This window comes from Linepithema humile, chromosome 1 (genome assembly GCF_040581485.1).
Source record: "Linepithema humile isolate Giens D197 chromosome 1, Lhum_UNIL_v1.0, whole genome shotgun sequence".
In the NCBI taxonomy this organism is placed as follows: Eukaryota; Metazoa; Arthropoda; class Insecta; order Hymenoptera; family Formicidae; genus Linepithema; species Linepithema humile.
Window position 1 is genome coordinate 12,814,886 of NC_090128.1, and position 22,031 is coordinate 12,836,916.

The window sequence follows — 22,031 nt, forward strand, 5'->3', positions numbered from 1 at the left end:
CTATTCGGAATATATTTATCATCTTTAAACTTATCTCTTAATCTCTTAATATTTCACTGTAAATATAATTTGCGAGATATCGGGCTAAGTAAATCAATAAATGGAATCAGCTTGAGTTCCGCAGTGTGCAGTGTGCAATTTCCGCAAAGCTATATATTTGACTTCCGCCAATGGCGGAAATACCCGCTGCTCAAACAACGTGAACAACGTTGTGAGGAAACGCGTGTATCAATCAAACAAGCGCAGTCGATTTCATCGTTTTAAATTTGCTATAATTTTGCAAAATAAAGTTATAACGATGAAGATTGAAGAAGTAAAGAGCACTGCTAAGACTCAGAGAATCTCCGCGCATACACATATTAAAGGACTCGGTCTCGACGAAAATGGCATGGCCATTCAAAGCGCGGCCGGTCTCGTGGGCCAAGAAACGGCGCGAGAGGTTAGCATTTTCTTAGAAATGATAATAGTATCAGAATTGCATTATTACTTGTATATCTGTTTTCTCTACTTTTGTCTGAAATAAAAATAAAATTTGTGTAGAATTTGTATCAAAATTCTCTTCTAATAATTTTACTTCCAAATGGCTCATGTATAATGGCTAACTGTATAAAAAAATTGTATATATGATTAAAATTATTAAATGTAGCATTCTTACAGGCAGCTGGCATTGTTGTCGATATGATAAAATCGAAAAAAATGGCAGGACGGGCTGTGTTGCTAGCTGGCCCACCAGGTACAGGCAAAACTGCGATAGCTCTTGCTATTGCTCAAGAACTTGGTAACAAGGTGCCTTTCTGTCCTATGGTGGGCTCAGAAGTTTATAGTTCAGAAATAAAGAAAACAGAGGTTCTTATGGAAAATTTTAGAAGAGCCATTGGTTTGAGAATTAAAGAAACAAAAGAAGTATATGAGGGTGAAGTCACAGAATTAACACCAGTAGAAACAGAGAATCCTATGGGTGGTTATGGCAAAACAGTTTCACACGTAGTTCTTGGATTGAAGACATCTAAAGGCACAAAACAGTTGAAGCTGGATCCTATTATATACGAGTCTTTGCAGAAAGAAAAGGTAGAAACTGGCGATGTAATTTATATCGAAGCCAACAGTGGTGCAGTGAAGCGGCAAGGCCGTAGCGATAATTTTGCTACAGAATTTGACTTGGAAGCGGAAGAATACGTTCCTTTACCCAAAGGAGATGTACATAAGAAAAAAGAAGTAATTCAGGATGTAACATTGCATGATTTAGATATAGCTAATGCCAAGCCACAAGGAGGGCAAGACATAATGTCCATGATGGGACAATTGATGAAACCTAAAAAGACTGAAATTACAGGTAAAATATATATATTTTATATCTTTTAATACATGATTTATATCTTAAATTTTTTTTAAATTTAACATGTATATTTTTATTACGTATTTGAATAGACGTGCATCTAATCACACAAATTATTTTAGACAAGTTGCGGAAAGAGATAAACAAGGTGGTAAATAAGTATATTGATCAAGGTATTGCCGAATTAGTGCCAGGAGTATTATTTATAGATGAAGTTCACATGTTGGACATAGAGACCTTTACCTATCTACATCGCGCACTGGAGAGCGCTATAGCACCGATCGTTATATTTGCTACAAATCGTGGTCGTTGCGTGATTAGAGGAACCGAAGACATCGTCTCTCCACACGGCATACCCCTTGATCTATTGGATCGTCTACTCATCATAAGGACTCTTCCATATTCTAGACAAGAGATCGAACAGATAGTGAAATTGAGAGCGGTCACAGAGGGATTGCAAATTGAGGAAGAAGCTTTGTCCGCTCTTGGTGAACTCGGCACGAAAACGACTCTGCGATATGTAGTCCAACTTCTAACACCCGCGGCTTTGACAGCAAAGGTCAATGAGAGAACAAGCATAAAAAAAGAGGATGTTGAAGAAGTTAATACACTTTTCTTGGACGCTAAGTCATCCGCTAAGATACTTACACAAAATCAAGATAAGTTTATGAAATAAAGATTGGTTTTAATATAATTTATCATATGTACAAATGTATATATTAATAGGGTTTTATAAAATATGAAATGACATATTGTACAATCTAGTGTATACCTATATTTTTAGTTAAAATTATTGAATTATAATATCTATGTTACAAAACATCATACAGATTATAATACAACTTACATAAATTATTGTTGCATATATGACCTTAACAATTTCAGATTTGTATGCACTTGACTTGAAATTAATATGACAAATCTTGTAAAGCATATTGTATTTTTTGTGTGTATTATAAATATCATAAATATTCAAATTACTATGACGTATCAATATTATAAATATTCAAATTACAATTTATTTAGATTTTTGATGGACAAATATGTTTTATAGAATTTGTCATTCAAGTAAATGCTTACAAATACGTAATTTTTTTACAAAAATTTTAATTTAAGTTTTTTTACAAAAGTATTTCTTGAAAGTATCATTTGTATATACATAAAAACTCTAAAAACTAAATTATACATTATAATATTCATATTTTTTTTCAATTTGAAACTAAAAATTCTTATCTTTAAATTTTCAACAGTCATGTAATCTTCATTATAGATTGATTTAATTTCGTAATATAATTATCATCTTTAAACTTATCTCTTAATATCTCACTGTAAATATAATTTGCGAGATATCGGGCTAAGTAAATCAATAAATGAAATCAGCTTGAGTTCCGCAGTGTGTAATTCCGCAAAACTATATATTTGGTTTCCGCCAATGGCGGAAATACTCGTTGCTATAACAACGTGCGCAACGTTGCGGGGTATGGTGAAACACGTGTCTCAACCGAACAAGGTGCAGTCGATTTCATCGTTTTGAATTTGCTATAATTTTGTAAAATAAAGTTGTAACGATGAAGATTGAGGAAGTAAAGAGCACCGCTAAGACTCAGAGAATCTCCGCGCATACACATATTAAAGGACTCGGTCTCGACGAAAATGGCATGGCCATTCAAAGCGCGGCCGGTCTCGTGGGCCAAGAAACGGCGCGAGAGGTTAGTATATTTTTTCAGAAATGATATTAGTATCAGAATTGCATTATTACTTGTACTGTTATCTTTACTGAAATAAAAGTAAAACTTGTGTAGAATTTGTATCAAAAATTTCTTCTAATAATTTTACTTACAAATGGCTCGTGTTAATTATACAAAAAATTGTATATATGATCAAAATTATTGAATGTAGCATTCTTACAGGCAGCTGGCATTGTTGTCGATATGATAAAATCGAAAAAAATGGCAGGACGGGCTGTGTTGCTAGCTGGTCCACCAGGTACAGGCAAAACTGCAATAGCTCTTGCTATTGCTCAAGAACTTGGTAACAAGGTGCCTTTCTGTCCTATGGTGGGCTCAGAAGTTTATAGTTCAGAAATAAAGAAAACAGGGGTTCTTATGGAAAATTTTAGAAGAGCCATTGGTTTGAGAATTAAAGAAACAAAAGAAGTATATGAGGGTGAAGTCACAGAATTAACACCAGTAGAAACAGAGAATCCTATGGGTGGTTATGGCAAAACAGTTTCACACGTAGTTCTTGGATTGAAGACATCTAAAGGCACAAAACAGTTGAAGCTGGATCCTATTATATACGAGTCTTTGCAGAAAGAAAAGGTAGAAACTGGCGATGTAATTTATATCGAAGCCAACAGTGGTGCAGTGAAGCGGCAAGGCCGTAGCGATAATTTTGCTACAGAATTTGACTTGGAAGCGGAAGAATACGTTCCTTTACCCAAAGGAGATGTACATAAGAAAAAAGAAGTAATTCAGGATGTAACATTGCATGATTTAGATATAGCTAATGCCAAGCCACAAGGAGGGCAAGACATAATGTCTATGTTGGGACAATTGATGAAACCTAAAAAGACTGAAATTACAGGTAAAATATATATATTTTATATCTTCTAATACATGACTTATATCTTACATTTTTTTAAAATTTAACGTATATTTTTATTACGTATTTGAATAGATGTGCATCTAATTACACAAATTATTTTAGACAAGTTGCGGAAAGAGATAAACAAGGTGGTAAATAAGTATATTGATCAAGGTATCGCCGAATTAGTGCCAGGAGTATTATTTATAGATGAAGTTCATATGTTGGACATAGAGACCTTTACCTATCTGCATCGCGCACTGGAGAGCGCTATAGCACCGATCGTTATATTTGCTACAAATCGTGGTCATTGCGTGATTAGAGGAACCGAAGACATCGTCTCTCCACACGGCATACCCCTTGATCTATTGGACCGTCTACTCATCATAAGGACACTTCCATATTCTAGACAAGAGATCGAACAGATAGCGAAATTGAGAGCGATCACAGAAGGATTGCAAATCGAGGAAGAAGCTTTATCTGCTCTTGGTGAACTCGGCACGAAAACGACTCTACGATATGTAGTTCAACTTCTAACACCCGCGGCTTTGACAGCAAAGGTCAATGAGAGAACAAGCATCAAAAAAGAGGATGTTGAAGAAGTTAATACACTTTTCTTGGACGCTAAATCATCCGCTAAGATACTTACACAAAATCAAGATAAGTTTATGACATAAAAATTAGTTTAAATATAATTTATTATATTTACAAATGTATATATTAATAAGGTTTTGCAAATAAATACAATTTATGAAATATAAAGTAACTTATTGTACAATCTAGTATATACCTATACTTTCAGTTAAAATTATTGAATTATAATATCTATGTTACAAAATGTTATACAGATTATAATACAACTTACATAAATTATTGTTGCATATATGACCTTAACAATTTTGGATTTGTATGCACTTGACTTGAAATTAAGATGACAAATCTTGTAAAGCATATTGTATTTTTTGTGTGTATCAATATCATAAATATTCAAATTATTATTTATTTAGAATTTTGATAGACAAATATGTTTTATAGAATTTGTCACATTAATTTCAAGCCAAATGCATACAAATACATAATTTTTTAAGTCTTTTATGAAGTTAATGCATTTAATTTTCTTAAAAAAATTTTAATACAAAAGTATTTTTTGAAAGTATTATTGGTATATATATATATATATATATATATATATATATATATATATATATATGTATAAAAACTCTAAAAACTAAATTATTACATTCTCTATAATATTCATATTTTTTGTTCTCAATTTTAAACTAAAAGTTCTTACCTTTAAATTTTCAACAGTCATGTCATCTTCATTATAAATTGATTTAATTTCTAAAACTCTTAAAGTAAAAATCTAGTTGATAATCAAACATGCGATTCAAACTGACTAGTAAATAGGACAAGAAAAACTAAACTAACACATCATGTTGATGGTCATAACTGTGACATCGAATACAAATATGGTTATATAGTATTTATTTGACATCTTCGAGGCTACAACTATATATCACATCATTTTCTTACAATCTCTCTCATCCCGCTCATAACACTTCTTACACGCTAATTTATGTTAACTTACCAATTAACATACATATGAAATTTACTTACAAATTCTTTTGTTTTTCGCTCCCTAATATCGAACAAAAATAATATAATACAGAAAGATATGCATGCAATTAATATAATTTTGAAATCGTTTCAAAATAAGGTTGAAAATATTACAAAATAAAGTTTTTGTTTATTTGTATAAAAGTTGCAATAAATATTTAAATAATCTTATTATAATTAACTGTATATAATATCGTAACTACTGCTCCGGTAAAATAGGCGGACATGTGCAGAATAGATTTTTATCGCCGTATATATCGTCTATCCTTCCGACAGTCGGCCAAATCTTGTTGCTTCCTTTCACAAACGACTAAAAGAAGAAATAGTTTTGATTAATATATTTTTGACTAGATGAAATGTTCATGAAATACTCACAGCAGGAAAAGCCGCTAACTCTCGTGAATATAGTCGGTTCCATTTAGTCGTTATCACTTGCTGTTGCGTGTGAGGTGCCATTTTCAAAGGATTTTGTACAATATCTAATTTCCCTTCTTCAATGTCGGCAATCTCCTTTCTTATAGCTATCGAGAAATACAAAAATGAGTAAGTAACAAGAATTAAATCGTAATGATTAAAATATATCTTGAGCAATATCCAAATTTCTTCTGAAACTTACAGATTAAAGAATCGCAAAATCTATCCAACTCAGTCTTATCCTCGGATTCGGTCGGTTCAATCATTAAGGTACCAGCTACGGGCCAACTCATGGTTGGCGCGTGAAAACCGTAGTCCATCAATCTCTTTGCAATGTCGACAGCTTCGATATTGGCAGTTTTCTTCAAGTCCCTTATATCTAAAATAAACTCATGAGCGATCAACCCAGTGTCACCCTTGTATAATGTTTTGTAATAATTCTCCAATCTTTTGCTCATGTAATTGGCATTGAGAATAGCCACTTGTGTAGCTTTACGCAAGCCTTTCGGGCCCATCATTTTAATGTAGGCCCACGAGATTGGTAAAATAGCGGACGATCCGAAAGGCGCGGCCGACACGGCACCGAAACTTTTTATATCGTCGTTCCCGTTACTTGAACAATTTATTATCGGATGATTCGGCAAGAAAGGTATGAGATGTCGCTTCCTGCAAATCAAGTTTTATGTATAATTTGTCAATACAAAACGCCAAGATTAAAACAAGGATCACTTACACTCCAATGGGACCCATACCAGGCCCGCCACCTCCGTGAGGAATACAGAAGGTCTTGTGCAAGTTGAGATGCGACACGTCGCTGCCATAATCGCCGGGACGACATAGACCGACCTGAGCATTCATGTTGGCGCCGTCTAAATACACTTGTCCGCCGACATTGTGCACCATGTTACATATGTCGCCGATTGTTTCCTCAAACACACCGTTCGTCGACGGATATGTTATCATCAAACACGATAGCGTTTCACGATGCTTGTCGATCATCTCCTTCAGGTGTGCCAAGTCGACAGAACCATCCTTCTGCACGAAGATCGGCTCCACTTGCATACCCGCCATCTGGGCAGACGCGGGATTCGTGCCGTGCGCGGATGTCGGAATTAAACAGACCTGCCGGTGCTTGTCGCCCTTGGACTCGTGATAACATTGTATAGCCCTCAAACCCGCGTATTCGCCCTGCGCCCCGCTGTTCGGTTGGAAACTGATACTGTCGTAGCCAGTGATCGCGCACAAATCACGCTCTAATTCGGCGAACAACTGCTGATATCCCTTGGTCTGCTCGAGCGGAGCGAAGGGATGTATGTCGGTGAAGCCTTTCAAACTGCAAGGCATCATCTCCGTCGTCGAGTTGAGTTTCATCGTGCAGGAACCCTAAGAAACATTGATGTTAATAAAAAGATGTAAATACTTGAATGCATTATAAAGTAGGGTCCAACTGCTTACCAACGGAATCATGCTGTGTACAAGAGACACATCTTTGTTTTCCAGAGATTTCATATATCGAACTATCCTCGTCTCCGAATGGTAATTGTTGAAGATGGGATGCTGCAAGTATGAGATAGTACGATGGAAATCCGACTTGTCCAGACTCTTAGCGAGGAAGCTTTCATCCTTGATGACGTCCTCCACCGTAGTGTTCGCCGAAAATACATTATAAAGATCATTCACATCCTCTATCGTTGTCGTTTCATCAAGAGATATTCCGATCGTGCCGTCGTCAAAATACCTGTAAATTTTCGTTTGCAATTTTATCGATCAAGTTATAAACTATTATTGTTTATATATCAAAAAAATATAAACCTTAAATTTATCTTAGCTTTATTCGCATTGTCCTTTATCGCTTGCACAGAAATTTTTGGCGACACTCGAATGGTGTCAAAAAAGTATATGTTATTGATTGCGTCCCCTGATTCTTCCAAACCCTTCGCGAGAGCTAACGTTAAATTGTGCACTCTGCTCGCGATGTCTCGTATTCCTTGAGGCCCGTGATACACCGCGTACATCGCGGACATATTAGCCAGCAATGCTTGTGCGGTACAGATATTGCTGGTGGCTTTGTCCCTTCTGATGTGTTGCTCACGCGTTTGCAGGGCCAATCGATAAGCGTCCTGTCCATTGGAGTCTCTCGTAACGCCTATCATTCTGCCGGGCATTAATCGCACCAGTTTTTGCCGACATGCGAAGAATCCAGCATGTGGTCCGCCGTATCCGAGAGGTACCCCGAAACGTTGACTGGTACCTACGCATATATCGACGTCGAAATCGCTCGGTGGTTGAAGCACAGCTAACGCAAGTAAGTCGGTAGCAGCGCAGACGAGTGTCTGGAATGAAATGCATTATCAAATTATACATATATAATGATTAAATGTAATGCGAATAAAATATTATCTTTTATATTGAAATTTATGTTTATTTTTAATAAAAGTAATTTATTGTTTGTAAAATTCTATCTTTTGTGAAAATATTTATAAGCAATATTAACTACTTATTACATTTAACTACTTGTTAAGCTACCACTTGTAACTACTTATTACAATTTTCAATGATAAATACCCCGTCAGCGTGCGCATTTTGAACAACGTCATTGAAGTCGTGTATGCAGCCAGTTGTATCGGGATATTGTATGAGGATGCCGGCAATATCCTTTGCACTGGTGTTCACTTTAAATACATCTCCAATTTCCAGCGTTAAATTAAGAGAAGCGGCACGTGTTGCAATGACGCTGATGGTCTGAGGATGCACTTGATCCGAAATAAACAATTTTTTTCTCTTAGTATGCCTGTACGCAAGAGCCAAGGCTTCCGCTGCTGCTGTCCCTTCATCCAAGAGAGAGGCATTTGCCACTTCCATCCCCGTAAAGTCACATATCATGGTTTGGTAATTCAATAAGCCTTCCAGCCGTCCTTGCGAAATCTCGGGCTGATAAGGAGTATATTGCGTCGTCCTGTGTGGTAAAATGCAACTTGTTTATACGAATCTGTTACGTACTTCATGTTTATTTAATTTTACTTTAGTATTATTTACCATCCGGGATTCTCGAATATATTACGCATAATCGTGTGCGGCACGCAACAATTGTAGTATCCCATGCCTATGTAAGAACGCCATACGTCATTCTTTTCTGCGATTTTGGTGATTTGCCTTATCAGATCGTATTCAGCTGCAACAATGATTTATATTATTTTTATTGTATTTAGTGTATTAAACATATACTATTATTAGTGTTGAAATAATGTTATTGCAAAAAAGATATGATAACACATATGATAACGTAATACTTGGGCCCATTGTCGCAAGAAAAATTAAATTAAGAAATCTGCAACAACATACGATTAATTCTACTCGATTGAGAAGATCACGTGCGAAGAAGACGCACGAGATTGACCTGTGACCTGGCGATAAGCCCTTATCAATTTCAGAACAAATAAAATTTCCAAGTCTCGTGACTTGTCACGTTTCATCAGAATGATCCGCAGTTATATTATCATATCATGCTGTTTCATAAGGAAAAAGAATACAAAATGGCTATTTATATATTTCATTTTGAAAGATGATTGATGCAATTTTATATAATACAGAGATGGGAATTAGTTGCAACTTTCGGTTCGATTTTCTGATTGACGCCCCCTCTTTGCCGCTCACATACGAATCGCCAACGCGCTAACAACGCGCGTAATTAAGGTGCACGATATTCAGCCTCAGGAATGTCTATTTCACAAATGCAACAAGATAACAAATATGAGATAAATATAGATTTCCATATCACTCGTGAGGTACTATTGTTGAAGAACGCGTCAATAATAGTACCTCACAGGTGATGTGGAAATCTATTGTCCCATATTTATTATCTTGTTGCATTTGTCATATGGACATTCCTGAGGCTGAGTATCACGCTTAGTTACGAGCGGTAAGAAGGGAACAGTAGGCGTCAATCAGAAAATCAGAAAAAAGCCGAAAGTTGCAACTAATTCCCATCTCTGCGTTATATAATAATTTAAATTTCTATTTTCTTTAAAACACTTCTGCTTTTTTTTTTTTGTATAATAACAAAGACAAGTTGTTAAAGTAATGTCAAACGCAATCGTCTTGATGAATCTCGATTCGAATCGATAATAAACACAGAAGTTAACGCAAATATCACGATGATAAACCGCTCAATGATACAAAGTAATGCACAACACGAATCGATCAATAAGCAACGGAAAAGAGGCCTCAAAAGTAAATAATATGCTTCTTTTAAGATATGAAATAGACATGTTACTCACTAACTGACTCGTTAAGATTTAAATCTCCTTTGTAACGAATTTTAGCTGGCACTGCTACTTCCGTTAATTCATCAAGACTCTGCAACATCAAATTGCAAATAAAATTAATCTAGTTATGGTATATTTTTATCATATAAACAAATTTTGCAAGTAAATTACCTTATATCCAATTAATTTTAACATTTCTATCTGTTCATGTTCCCTTGGTCCAATGTGCCTTGCCTGGAATTCTTCCTTTTGCGGGAGTAATCTTTCGAGGTTTTTTCTCTGTGAATTGCCTAATTGGAGTCCGCGCACATGTTGCACCACGATATTGTACTGATTTAGAAGCCTGGAGCACCTTGCCATCTTTAACGTGTACGGCATTGTAACTTTGTAAAATAATATACATACAAAATATTATCGAGAAATGCCGTATTCAGTATTAATAACCCGCGCCATGCGAGGATCACACAAAACTAGCAAGTATTAAACTTGACGGAGATTTTATATGCCAGTACACCGATATCGTTCGGTGATGTCACAATTCCTGATTACAGCTTGAACTTTTCAGCTTTGAACCCTGTGCAATACGAAACACAATATTGAGAAATTATTTTCGCAATTATATCTCGTGACATTAAGAAGTTCAGTCCGATCTAGTGCAGTTTAGTGGAAGAATTCCACTAAATAGATTTTATTTTTAATATAATTTCGCAAAACATTGTGTGGTAAATAAGAAGCTTTATGCATATCTGTGCATATAAGATGATTCGTTGGTGATAAAACTGAAAAAAGTAATCTTTAATGACGAAATAAATCTCTCGGATGTGCAAAATAAAGTTTTTGAAAATAAATAAAAACTTTATTCTCAATTTTGTTCTGAAACAGGATGATTTAAAAAATTTATCGATTACGTGCATTTGACTCTAATCCATATCTTTTTGTACTATATTATTCCTACTTATTGCTAAGCTTATTTCTGGAGAGCAATAGTTACGATATTTATAATCGGATTATTTAAATATTTATTGCATTTTTATACATAAAATATATTATTTATATAATTGTTTCATCTGTTGACAGTGGACAAAATATAATGAAGATCTCCAAAGTGTCGAAGAGTTAATTTCTAACAAATAAACGTAAAATACATCTCCATTTCTGTTTTTTTAACGCACGTAATCTACCTATTTTTGTATTGTTTTCTAACTTCGTACACATATATTTACATGAATTCTGTATGCTTTACATATTTTGTACACATGTATTACAAACCAGGCATAAGATAAGCAATATTGTCGAGCATTTGGGAAAGTGTCTCGGGTTTAGCCCCATTGGTTTCCGGCATTTGCTGCGTTAAACAAATTAACGGACCTAAGGCACAGAGCAATGAGTCCAATAGAACTGAAAGACTGCCGGAAACAGCTATTTGACCATCGTGTTCCTTCAAACGTTCCCCGATGATCGTCAAACTCTCGCCAAGCAGCTTGAGATGAGCCGCAACATCGATTGGTTGCGTTCCAACAACTTTGTACATTCCTGTGCCTATTACTGGCTCGTTCACCAGATCCTTGCCGGTGCGATTCGATGGTGGTGACACCGGGATATTTCCAACAACAGACGGCATACCGAGTTGAATAGTTTTTTTTGTAGACGCAAGCTTTGTTTCTTTCCCATTACCTGAAATATAACACATACGAAAATAATGGATTAATACTGAATATTTATTTTAAACAAACCGCATGCGCAAAAGACAAATCAAAGTATAATGACTACAAAAAAAATCTTAGGATGTTCAATTTGATAAATATTTTCAACTAATGCACATGCATATAGAGAAAAAGATCAAAGATATATAAAACTACTACATAACATGTACAAATCATACGTTGCCTATGTACAAGAACCAACAAACCCACCCATTTTATTAATGAATTTTTTTCGCGAGGCGGGTGGTGGCATTTTCCAAACAGTTTCATCTTTATTTGCTGGTAAAGAATGAGGCTTTGCTGCTAAGCGCTTTGCACGTCTGCGCCAATTATACTTTTCCAGATGTGGTACTGTAGCCCACAGCTCTCCTAATCGCTTAGAAATTGCCGCAAAATCTACAAAAAGCAACAATCAATAAACAACATCGAAGTCGCATGCAATTTGTAGCTTGTGGAAAAAAAAATAAATGCAGCTTAGATACCCATGTAAGGAGATTGCTCTAACAGCTCTTGTCTAATTTTCTTTGCCCATAGCATGTAAGCGGTAAACCTCGTTTTCTAAAAATATCAAAAGATTAAGGCCATTCTTTGGTATCGCTCTTCTTTAGTACGTACCCCTTTATCTTTTCGCTGAGCCTTTGTCTTGCCTATAATTTTTCCATCCTTAATAATCAACTTTTTCTTACATTTTTCAAGCATATATAAACTATTTGCTTGCGATGGTGTTTCCTGACCTGATGGTGGTTCTAATTTCCTGAATCCTGTTTCTCTCTCATCAATCATAAGAGGATCTATTTCATTGTCACTTCCAGAATCTATACTGTATCTATCATCCTCGTTTATTCCAGAGGGATCATCGGATTCTGAACCTGATGACTGTGCCTCATTGTCAGACAAAGATTCCATCCTTTGTTGAGCATGATTAGTGCTCGAATTTTTTCTTTGTCGTCCATCATTGCCTGATTGATTGGAATGGGTTGGTAATATTTGTTGTTGCTGTTGTTGTATTTCATATTGATCCAAGAGTTGTTGTGTTTGTAAATGTTGAGTTTTCTGTCGCTTGAGCTTATTTTCCGTAAGGTCATCAGGTGATTCAAAGTCAACAAGCTTAGAAGATTTCTTCCTCACACGACCACTGCGGGAGATACCCGTGACCTCTAGATCTGAAAGATAAAGCAGACTGCACCTTGCCAACAAAAAGAAAGGGTCTAATATACTTTGCAATGGCTAACTACCAAGCTGAGACATCTATAGAGTCAGGATAGGCACAGTATAGAAACACTACGTCTATGCAGGCTACAATGTATCAGCTACTAAAGACGTGGGCACCCAGCAGCAAGACAACCTGTACATTTTACTCATAATTCTTTTCTTTGAAAACTTCATACTGTATTCTTATAAAAGACAATTGTTTGATTAATCAAGCATCTTATGAAGAATAATAACGGTTAGATTAGTGAATCTACGCAGAGAATAGTTCTCAATAATATTCCTACATTCCAGTTGTTTACTTCAAGTTCGTACATTAAATATACAAGATAAATTGCAAGATAGTTTAAGCGGCATACAAAAGAATGTATATTATAAAGAATGTTTATCAAAGATTATAAATACGTATAGAAATATGCTTTAGAATCGAGATTTGAATAGATTTTGCAAAATTTATCATATTCTAACCATACATTTTCTGTGTACGACGGCAATTAGTACGGCGATTATCCGTCGTATATGCCGAAGCGCTAGCACCCACATATAATATTCGCACAACTTCACAGGAAAAACTCTGGAAATTTTCTACAAACGCGCGCAGATCATGCGATTCACCGCAAGCGATACCAGCGAACAAGCAAAACGGTCGCTATCCGATGCAGTCACGATGGCATAATGAAAATCGATGCTCACCGTCGCCCTTTGGAGTTCGTGCTTTCGACGATCCGTACGTATCCATAGCGTCCTTCCGCCGCCGTGACGCCTGAACGCGCGCACTGCGCCGCGGCGCATCTTCGGATTTTGTGGACTCATGAAAGTATGAAGTATCCATAATGCAATGTTGAATTAAATTCTCCATTTTGAAATAAATGTATCTCACTGGTTCGAAAAAACCATAAATAGTTATCAGCTTTACAGTAAAATATTTCTCTTAGTTATTCGATTGTTTTTAAACAATTGCAACGCTTTGCAAATGTACGCATGCGCAGCGCGCAATATTTTAAAAGTTGGTACCCACATAAATTTGAATAGTGCAACTAATTTCTCGTTATTACTGGCCAAGACAATAGCTTTCTAGAACTTTCTGGAATTTTGCCAGCTCGCGATTCGAAAATTTCTTCGCAAGAATAATCAAGAATTAGAGCAAAAAGGGTGAAATCTTTGATGAGATAATAGTATTGGAGTCGGCCGTATTGAAGCAGAATGATTGTTAATTGATAGATGGTAAAATTTTTATCTATTTAACAGTCGCGCATTTTTGTAACCTTTGATCGACAAAGTTTTCACTTACAGAAATTTTCGCTACAAAGATGGCGACAAACGGGACGACAATCTCGTAATTTTACCGCTTTGCGAAAAAAAGATGATAATCGAGAATCTCGAGAGGGAAAATAAGAGAATTCTTTGGAATTCTTTCGATGGAAAAGTAGAATTGCTTTGAAATCTTTGTTTTGTTTCATATTGAAACGAAATGACTGTTAATAGGTATATATTGTAAAATTATTATTTATTTTATAACCTCGCATATTTATAAATTACCTCAATTACGGTTAAAAAAGTTACTTTCTATATAAATTTAAATTGCAACCGTTATTTCAGACAGGGTGGCAATATTATCGATTTGCTGTATGAAATATTTTTCACGCCTCAAAAAATGCAAAAATTATCAAAAATCTTAAGAAAGAAAAAAAAAGAATTTTTGAAAGAAACAAACTACATTGAAGTCTTCATTCGTTTCATTAAAGTCAACTGGTTATTAATGGGTACGTAATGAAATAATTATTTATCTTATTGTGCACTTTTGTGATTTATGATTTAAAAAATTGCCATTCTGACAAAATAAATATATATAATTATTATTTAATGCATATAGTCACTAATTTTTATGTGACACTGAGAAAATTATATGAATTTTGAGAGTAATTTGGAGTAACATAATATATAGTTTCCTTTGATTGCAAAAACATTTTCGAGACTCATAAAACATAGAAATAGTAAAGAATCAAAGAAAAAAAAGAAAAATTTTTGACAAAAAAACAAAATTGAATCAAGATTTTTCTTAACATATAAGTGAAATCACTAATAATGAATACATCGTTAAATTAGTATCTATTTCATAGCTATATATTTTAATGATCTAACAAAATTAAGAAAAAGCGTTTTTCACAACATCAAATTGCAAGACGTTTTGTATAAAAAACTTTTCTGACATTTTGTAAAACATAAAAATTATCAAAAATTGAAAAAGAAAAAAAAATTTGTAAGTGGATATAATTAGATCATGGACTTTATTCATCATATTAAAGTTGATATCACCAAATATTGTATATAAATTTTATATTTGAAATGCATACAATATTTTATAACACAAAATGTTGTTGATATCATCGCTTTTTTAAATAACAAATTTTCTAGTAACTGATGATCAATTTGTACAAAAATTAAACAGTTTTTCTTAAATAATAATTTAGCAGTTTTCGATTAAAAAAGAAAATAATATTGTTTAGATTTTTTGTTTTAATTAAATGGGTTAAAAATTTATGTTTAATAAAGTTGAGAATGATATTAATTTTTAGATGTAATAAGTATATTAATTTAATACTTTTTATAAAATATCACTAGCTCTGGCAAAAGTATATAAAGAGATAAGAAATGTAAATCCAATATGATTTTATATAGTTATATTACTGGTTCTCTCTCTTTATAATTTGGAAATTAAAAAGTAATTTTATTACTTTTCTTTATATATATGTAGCCAATAATTTAGATTATTAATGTATATGTTTTTACTGAATATACTGAAGTATAAATATTAAAATATAAATTTTAATCATCTATGATTATTTTATAAATGGATATTTTGTATACTATTTAGATTTAAAAAAAAATTTAATATATATAATATTATACATGGAAAAAAGTATTTATTACATCTGAAAATATGAATGTAGCATTATTAAGATCTATTACAACTAAACAATTGAGAAGACATGTTAATAGAATATACATAATGGAACTAAATGCTATCTTCTTGTTGCCAACCATCTTCGTCGGATAGAAATCTTCTTTTGTGACTTGTATTCATATAAGGCCTCAAAGCCCATTCTGTGTCGGCTGTTGCTTGTGTGTCTAGAGTTCCCAATTTAATCTCGTACAACTTCATTTGAAAACGTGGTCCAACTTCTGTCAATTCAATATCTTTTCCTTGAACTTTTTTATATGTATGATGTCGGAAACATATATAGTCGTCATGATTGGCAAAAGTAATTACTCTCTTGCTGTCTTCTTTTGGCACAGGAAACAGATACTTCAGAATATTCATCACTCTTTCTCCCAGTTTTGTTTTGAAGTTGTGAAATATTAGATGTGGATATTGTTCTGACATTGTGCCAATATCTGGTATATCATGCCGCATTATAACACCAGACAATGTAAAGTAGGCTGTCGGTCCATATGGAAGATGACATATCACCAGAGTATCAGGAGTGCCACGATGTTCGTGTACGATGATGAAGTCCGTGACATCGTTGGCACGGCACGCATGGATTAGCTGCTTCATCTCATAGTTACCGCGATTCATTCGTTGCGAATTAGGGAGTATTAAACGCAGCTCCTTGACAAACATTTTCAACCGGGAGCTAGGATCGCGGGACGTCGTGATGACGATCTTCGGGTCTTCCACGCCGGCCCAGCGGTATTCGTCATCCTCAGGATTTGCCACAGCGCCGCCACCCATCTCCGTACCCATGGCCACTGCCATCTCCGGCCCGGCATCCTCCCATTCGATTTTCCGTTGCACATGCAACGCACTTTTCCTCAGATCTGGATGTATCGGCACATTCTCTTCCAAGTTACGTTTCAGTTTATCCTTCTTATCTTGGATCCCTTTCACCTTATCCTGCACGGACTTTCTGTAGAGATATTCTCTACGTAACCGTGCTTGTCTTCGCAACATTGTTGCTTTTTAAGATTGTACTTTAATACTGTAAAACTCTTGAAAATTTTCCGTCTTTAGCACCGTTCACGGTAGCAATAACATGCTCACTTAGAGGTTATGTTCATGATGCCATGTGATTCAGGCGCTGGCTTGAGGTTTCTCCATTAGTAATGCATAATGAATTAGATTAGTTAGTTTGAACAGGAGGTTTGTTTGTATTAGCTGCATTTATATAGACTGTCTTAAAATAAGATAGATATAGGTATATTCTAGTTTTTGAGAAAGAGATAGGGCAAAAAAATAAAGTATAAAAAATATAATTAAAACGAATAAACTTATACATTTATGAAAAAAATTTTCTTATTATGCAAAATTAATAATAAAAATTAACCAATCAGAAAATTTAAATCTGAAAATTGTAATTTTTAAACATCATTTTTGTCAATAAATGCATATTTTATGTACTATTTCTTAGCTAAAAGTAACAAAATTTCAAATTATTTTTATAATTTATACATATACTTTTTTAGCAATAATTTCCTTGAATTTCTTTAAATTAGAATTAAAAAAAATGTTTCTTTATTCATTTATTCGATTGATAAATAGAGATTTAATATAAAAATTTGGGGAATGTTTGTACTTAACTTTCTATATAAATGGATTATGTGTTTCATGCAATTGAGAATTCGGTATGAACAAGAGTCGACATTACATACTATTACACGCGGAGCGCCTTGTTAATTATGAAGCGGATGCGCTGTGTATTATGCATAAACTCGCGCTTACATACATATATTATATTTAATATCTTCTTAATTAATTTTAATTCTTAATTAATTTGAAATCCAAGGAGTAAAATTTTATTTATTATTATAGATAACAATATTATTTTTAAGCTGTACTATAAATCTAGTTTGACCGCTCTTGCAATGTAAATGTATTTTATTTTGCAGATTAATTTTTGTGCAGTGTAGTGAATCGTTATTCGTTCCGTCGTAATACAATAAAATGCGTGTGCCGCGAGTGCCGTTAATGCCGGGAGTGTCGTGATAGTTTCGCTCGAGTACGAAACGCTGTATTTTAGCGAATCTATAGATGACCGCCGAAATGCGGTCATCTGAAACGCGGACGGAATTCGTGCGTAACGTCGCATCTTCGGTTTGATTCGCTTGCGACGTCGGGAGTGTCGTTTAAAGTGTCGCGCGATTTTCGTGTACGCGTCTCGGGTACGCGCGCGAGCAATGCGCGCGTGATCGCGAAAGTGCCGCGAGTGAGTGCTATGAAGCAGTGAAAGAGGCTGAGATGACGAAAGGAGTCAGATGACGTCAGGGCAACATTGCTGTAAGTAATTTATCGCATAATATTTTTTTAGCGAGGACAAAGAGATTAATTGCGGAAATCTCTTTTGTAAAATAGGCTTTTTTCTAATTTCTTTGAAGTTAAAATTTTTTAACTTAGCTTTAATAGATAATAATATATGCGTGATATCGTGTGCAGTCGATTTTTCTTTTACAAAGCGTGTTTTTTCTATTTTCCTCTTCCTTCGTCGGACTTTCTTTCTTTTTTTCTTGCATAACCGTACGATGAGCAACGAGATCTATCCTAGTGATCTAAACAATGTATAATGTATCTAGAATTTAATTCAGGATGTTAATTTTAATCTAAACGCTGCATTTATTAAACATATATATTTGATTATTTATATTTATTTGCCGGTATTTATATTCTCCATTTTTCTGCAAAGATAAATATCTTTTAAATTCATCCTTCCATGTTACGTTAATTTCCTGTACGCATGACGTATATCGAATTCAAAGACGAGAACGAGATGAATCTATTTGATTATGAATTAATGAATATAATTTACTATTATTTGATTTCTTCATTATTTCTCTCAATTTTAAAAGATTGTGTAAATTGAAAACTGTCAACTTCTGTTCAAAAAAGCGACACAAATGAGTTATTAATGTTTTTTATTCGCATTGAATGCTTTACACATTCTACGGATTTTTATGTTATCGAATAACTCTTCACGTATATCGCATTGTGCATTTTACAAGAAAATGCAACACAGCGCGTTTAAGAAATCAGCCGTACGCGGCTTGTGTGGTGTTCGACTTGGATGTGTTATTTTGTGCAACCATCTGAGCGCGGCCAATCACGCATGAAAGTAACAATGAATAGCATCGAAACAGGCGGATAGAAGGTCCAGACCGGTGATTTTGTCCGGTGCGTTCGAGCACCGTACACGTGTATGCATGTCTCCGTGTGTATATACGTGTGCAGTTCACCGGAGTCCACGCCTTGGGCATCCTCTTCCGCGTTTCACGTCGTCGGAAGAGGAAAAAATGCCTCGGAACGATCTGTCGGTTATATACACGGAGTAAAGAATGTTCTGCTAAATGTTCTACATATAGAAAATATTTGATCGATTTGAATCTTTTCTGCTAAATTACAAGTTGAAAGGATGTTGAACATATAAAGTAAATTGATAAGATCTAATATTTAATAATATTTCAAAATTTAATTGATGGGAAGTGAGAAGTTTGCTATCAAATTCGTATAAAAGATATAATCAAAAATAAGACATCTAATTGACTTTTCGTGAAAATATATTGCTTCTTTTATTCATTTCTTTTACTTTATATTTATATAATACACGCTTTCGAATATCGATATAATAAAATGTTTAGTATGCTTGACGTCTCACTGCATCGACTTTTAATATACATTTTTTTATGAACTTATAACTGATGTTAAAATAATTTCAAAATTGTGTTTGATATAAAGAATTATTTTTTCGCGAATTAAAAGTTTTTAAATTATAAATAGAAAAACGAAATTTTATCTCTTATTTAATTTCAAAGAAAACTTAATATATTCGTAGTTTGACGATTAATTGCAATGATATTTAATATTAAAAACTTATGATGAATCAAGTTGTTTTCTCAATTAGCTGGATTCGTTCAGTAATATGGCATTGGAAATTGAGATTGTGAAACATTTTGCACAATAATTTAACTGCAGTGAATAGAATATACATGTCTTATTCCAAATTTTCCGCATGTAGAGAAACTCGCGTTACGCGCTTTTCCACAACAACGTGTATATAACGATGTTCGGGACGCGTCGAGCGATGCCGGTCGGTCCGTATTATAGCAATTCAATAATAAATTGTAGAACGGCTCGGTCGCCGCATTATGCGCCGGTAATCACAGTAATAAGCAGTTCTAAAAGTAACGTAAGTACGTTGTAGGTAGTAACGAGTGGAGCCGTAATCTCGGGGGATGCCCCTACGTTCGTGGCGAGGCGAAGGAGGAGAGAGATCGGTGGGTAGAAAGGGGAGTAGAGAAGGTGGTGAGAGACAAAGAAAGAGAGAGAGAGAGAGAGAGAGAGAGAGAGAGAGAGAGCCCATGGGCGTCATCCGCACCGCGTTCCTGAATCGGCATAATTTACAGCCCCGTTCGAGCAAATTGAGCACGTTTATGCAAAAGGGACGACATAAAGCACCGATCGACATGACGACCGATCGGTAGAAACCGGACTCGGCCGTGCCGCCGCTTTTCCTTCCGGCGAAGGAAACGTTTTGTCCACGATTGCTCGCTTGCCAATGATTTCGCATCGTCAATCATCAATTTTCCATCATTTTCATACGTAATAATTTCGATTGTCAGATTTAATTGGATTCTTCTTATTTTGAATTTGAAAAATTGATTTATTATTTCATGGGCCATCTAAACTACAGGAAATTAAAGAAAATTAGGATAATATATGAAATATATAGGTATCAGTAATATGTATTTTGTATGTGTGTGTATTACAATTTAAAAAATTTTTCTATTATAAAATACATAAAATTATAAATTATAATTAATAAATGTTTCTATTTCAAATTTAGTCACTAATTATGGGTCATCTAAAATGGGTTTAAAGTAAGAAAGATTGTGCGAGATAAATTTGTTATTATCCGAAACATCCTGTGCGCGGATGACGCCAGTGTTTAGAAATAACTTTGCGTACAGTATTCTCGCGCAATGCGTCCGTGATTTACACAATATTTATTTCTTCTTACGTGCGCACATCAAAGCGTAGCTAACGAGGAATTATAATTACCTTTATCTAACTCGGGATTTAACATCGCCACGAATGAGCGCTCATGAGTTAGGTTTTCCGCGGTTGCGGCTTTTAATGTAAGAAAAAAATTTTTATCTGATCATATAAATATTGTCCAACTGTTGTAACGACGGTAAAGAGGTGTGTGTTTAAATTAGAAGACTTGTCGGGTAACGATGGGGAGCCGCGCGTATGTACGCCTATGAAAACGGGTATGCGGGGAGTACGCGCTGTACGTACCCGTTAAGCCAACATCTAATTCGATAACTGGCGAAAATAATAACGTAGCGATCTGTTGCGTTCGCGGCGCGCAATCATCCGTTTCGTACCGGGTGTCCGCGGAGAACTGCGAAACTGAAGCCGTTTCTTCCGAGGATACTTTGTTGCTCGTACGAGCGCCGTAATAATCGCTACCACACGCACACATACCTGGCGTATACAAATACGAAAATACTTTGAATTATCGAGCGATCGTGGTAACATATATTTCTCATCAGACATTAGTATTATATTTGTTTTTATTATTTTAATAAAATTTATAATATAATGTCAGTATGGCTTATGAGAAGTATGAGATGCAGTGTAAAATTATGTAAATTTTACTCATAATTAAATAATTAAACAATAATAGTTACATAAATACAAGCTATATAAACAATTGTTTGAGTGAATTTTACATAATTTTGCAGCGCATTTTATAGACTCAATAACGCTTAAATATTGATATTATATTTTGTATCAAAAAGTATCTATTTTCTGCTACATTTTTCTTTTAAACTTTACAGTACAAATGATAGAGAAATAAATAAAATAAATCTAACTTTATATCTACATATAAAGTTAGATTT

The 22,031-nt window shown here is 34.5% G+C and overlaps 5 protein-coding genes and 1 long non-coding RNA gene across 11 annotated transcripts; 3 read left to right on the top strand and 3 right to left on the bottom strand.

Moving 5' to 3' along the window:
- Positions 1 to 162: 162 nt before the first annotated feature.
- Positions 163 to 2,188, top strand: pont (pontin). The gene is made up of 3 exons (XM_067348433.1): positions 163 to 439; positions 658 to 1,333; positions 1,459 to 2,188. The coding sequence occupies exons 1-3, from the start codon at positions 299 to 301 to the stop codon at positions 2,010 to 2,012; spliced, it is 1,371 nt and encodes a 456-aa protein (XP_067204534.1). The 5' UTR covers positions 163 to 298; the 3' UTR covers positions 2,013 to 2,188.
- A 579-nt stretch (positions 2,189 to 2,767) lies between these two features.
- LOC105668905 (ruvB-like 1) lies at positions 2,768 to 4,684 on the top strand. The gene is made up of 3 exons (XM_012361570.2): positions 2,768 to 3,045; positions 3,247 to 3,922; positions 4,046 to 4,684. Exons 1-3 carry the CDS (start codon positions 2,905 to 2,907, stop codon positions 4,597 to 4,599), a joined length of 1,371 nt encoding a protein of 456 aa, XP_012216993.2. The 5' UTR covers positions 2,768 to 2,904; the 3' UTR covers positions 4,600 to 4,684.
- A 709-nt stretch (positions 4,685 to 5,393) lies between these two features.
- LOC105668974 (glycine dehydrogenase (decarboxylating), mitochondrial) lies at positions 5,394 to 10,912 on the bottom strand. Its single transcript, XM_012361699.2, has 10 exons — positions 10,393 to 10,912; positions 10,234 to 10,312; positions 8,993 to 9,128; positions 8,522 to 8,912; positions 7,769 to 8,289; positions 7,412 to 7,694; positions 6,690 to 7,339; positions 6,159 to 6,622; positions 5,918 to 6,063; positions 5,394 to 5,852 (listed from the first exon to the last, which is right to left on the bottom strand). Exons 1-10 carry the CDS (start codon positions 10,597 to 10,599, stop codon positions 5,742 to 5,744), a joined length of 2,988 nt encoding a protein of 995 aa, XP_012217122.1. The 5' UTR covers positions 10,600 to 10,912; the 3' UTR covers positions 5,394 to 5,741.
- Positions 10,913 to 11,216: 304 nt separating this feature from the next.
- Positions 11,217 to 14,007, bottom strand: LOC105668975 (HMG box-containing protein 4). 6 transcript variants are annotated; one of them, XM_012361704.2, is made up of 6 exons: positions 13,827 to 13,927; positions 13,160 to 13,269; positions 12,540 to 13,081; positions 12,407 to 12,482; positions 12,135 to 12,320; positions 11,217 to 11,895 (listed from the first exon to the last, which is right to left on the bottom strand). In XM_012361704.2, the coding sequence occupies exons 2-6, from the start codon at positions 13,170 to 13,172 to the stop codon at positions 11,483 to 11,485; spliced, it is 1,230 nt and encodes a 409-aa protein (XP_012217127.1). In that variant the 5' UTR covers positions 13,173 to 13,269; positions 13,827 to 13,927; the 3' UTR covers positions 11,217 to 11,482. The 6 variants fall into 6 exon arrangements, with proteins under 6 accessions (XP_012217127.1, XP_012217125.1, XP_012217126.1 ...); XM_012361702.2 differs by having other exon boundaries at positions 12,540 to 13,087; XM_012361703.2 differs by lacking the exon at positions 13,827 to 13,927 and adding an exon at positions 13,607 to 13,808 and having other exon boundaries at positions 12,540 to 13,087.
- A 149-nt stretch (positions 14,008 to 14,156) lies between these two features.
- LOC136997532 (uncharacterized) lies at positions 14,157 to 15,774 on the top strand. Its single transcript, XR_010888253.1, has 3 exons — positions 14,157 to 14,357; positions 14,427 to 14,618; positions 14,733 to 15,774. It is a non-coding gene; the product is annotated as an uncharacterized lncRNA (long non-coding RNA).
- A 229-nt stretch (positions 15,775 to 16,003) lies between these two features.
- Positions 16,004 to 17,226, bottom strand: LOC105668963 (U3 small nucleolar ribonucleoprotein protein IMP4). Its single transcript, XM_012361684.2, has one exon. The coding sequence runs from the start codon at positions 17,086 to 17,088 to the stop codon at positions 16,150 to 16,152; it is 939 nt and encodes a 312-aa protein (XP_012217107.1). The 5' UTR covers positions 17,089 to 17,226; the 3' UTR covers positions 16,004 to 16,149.
- Positions 17,227 to 22,031: the final 4,805 nt, after the last annotated feature.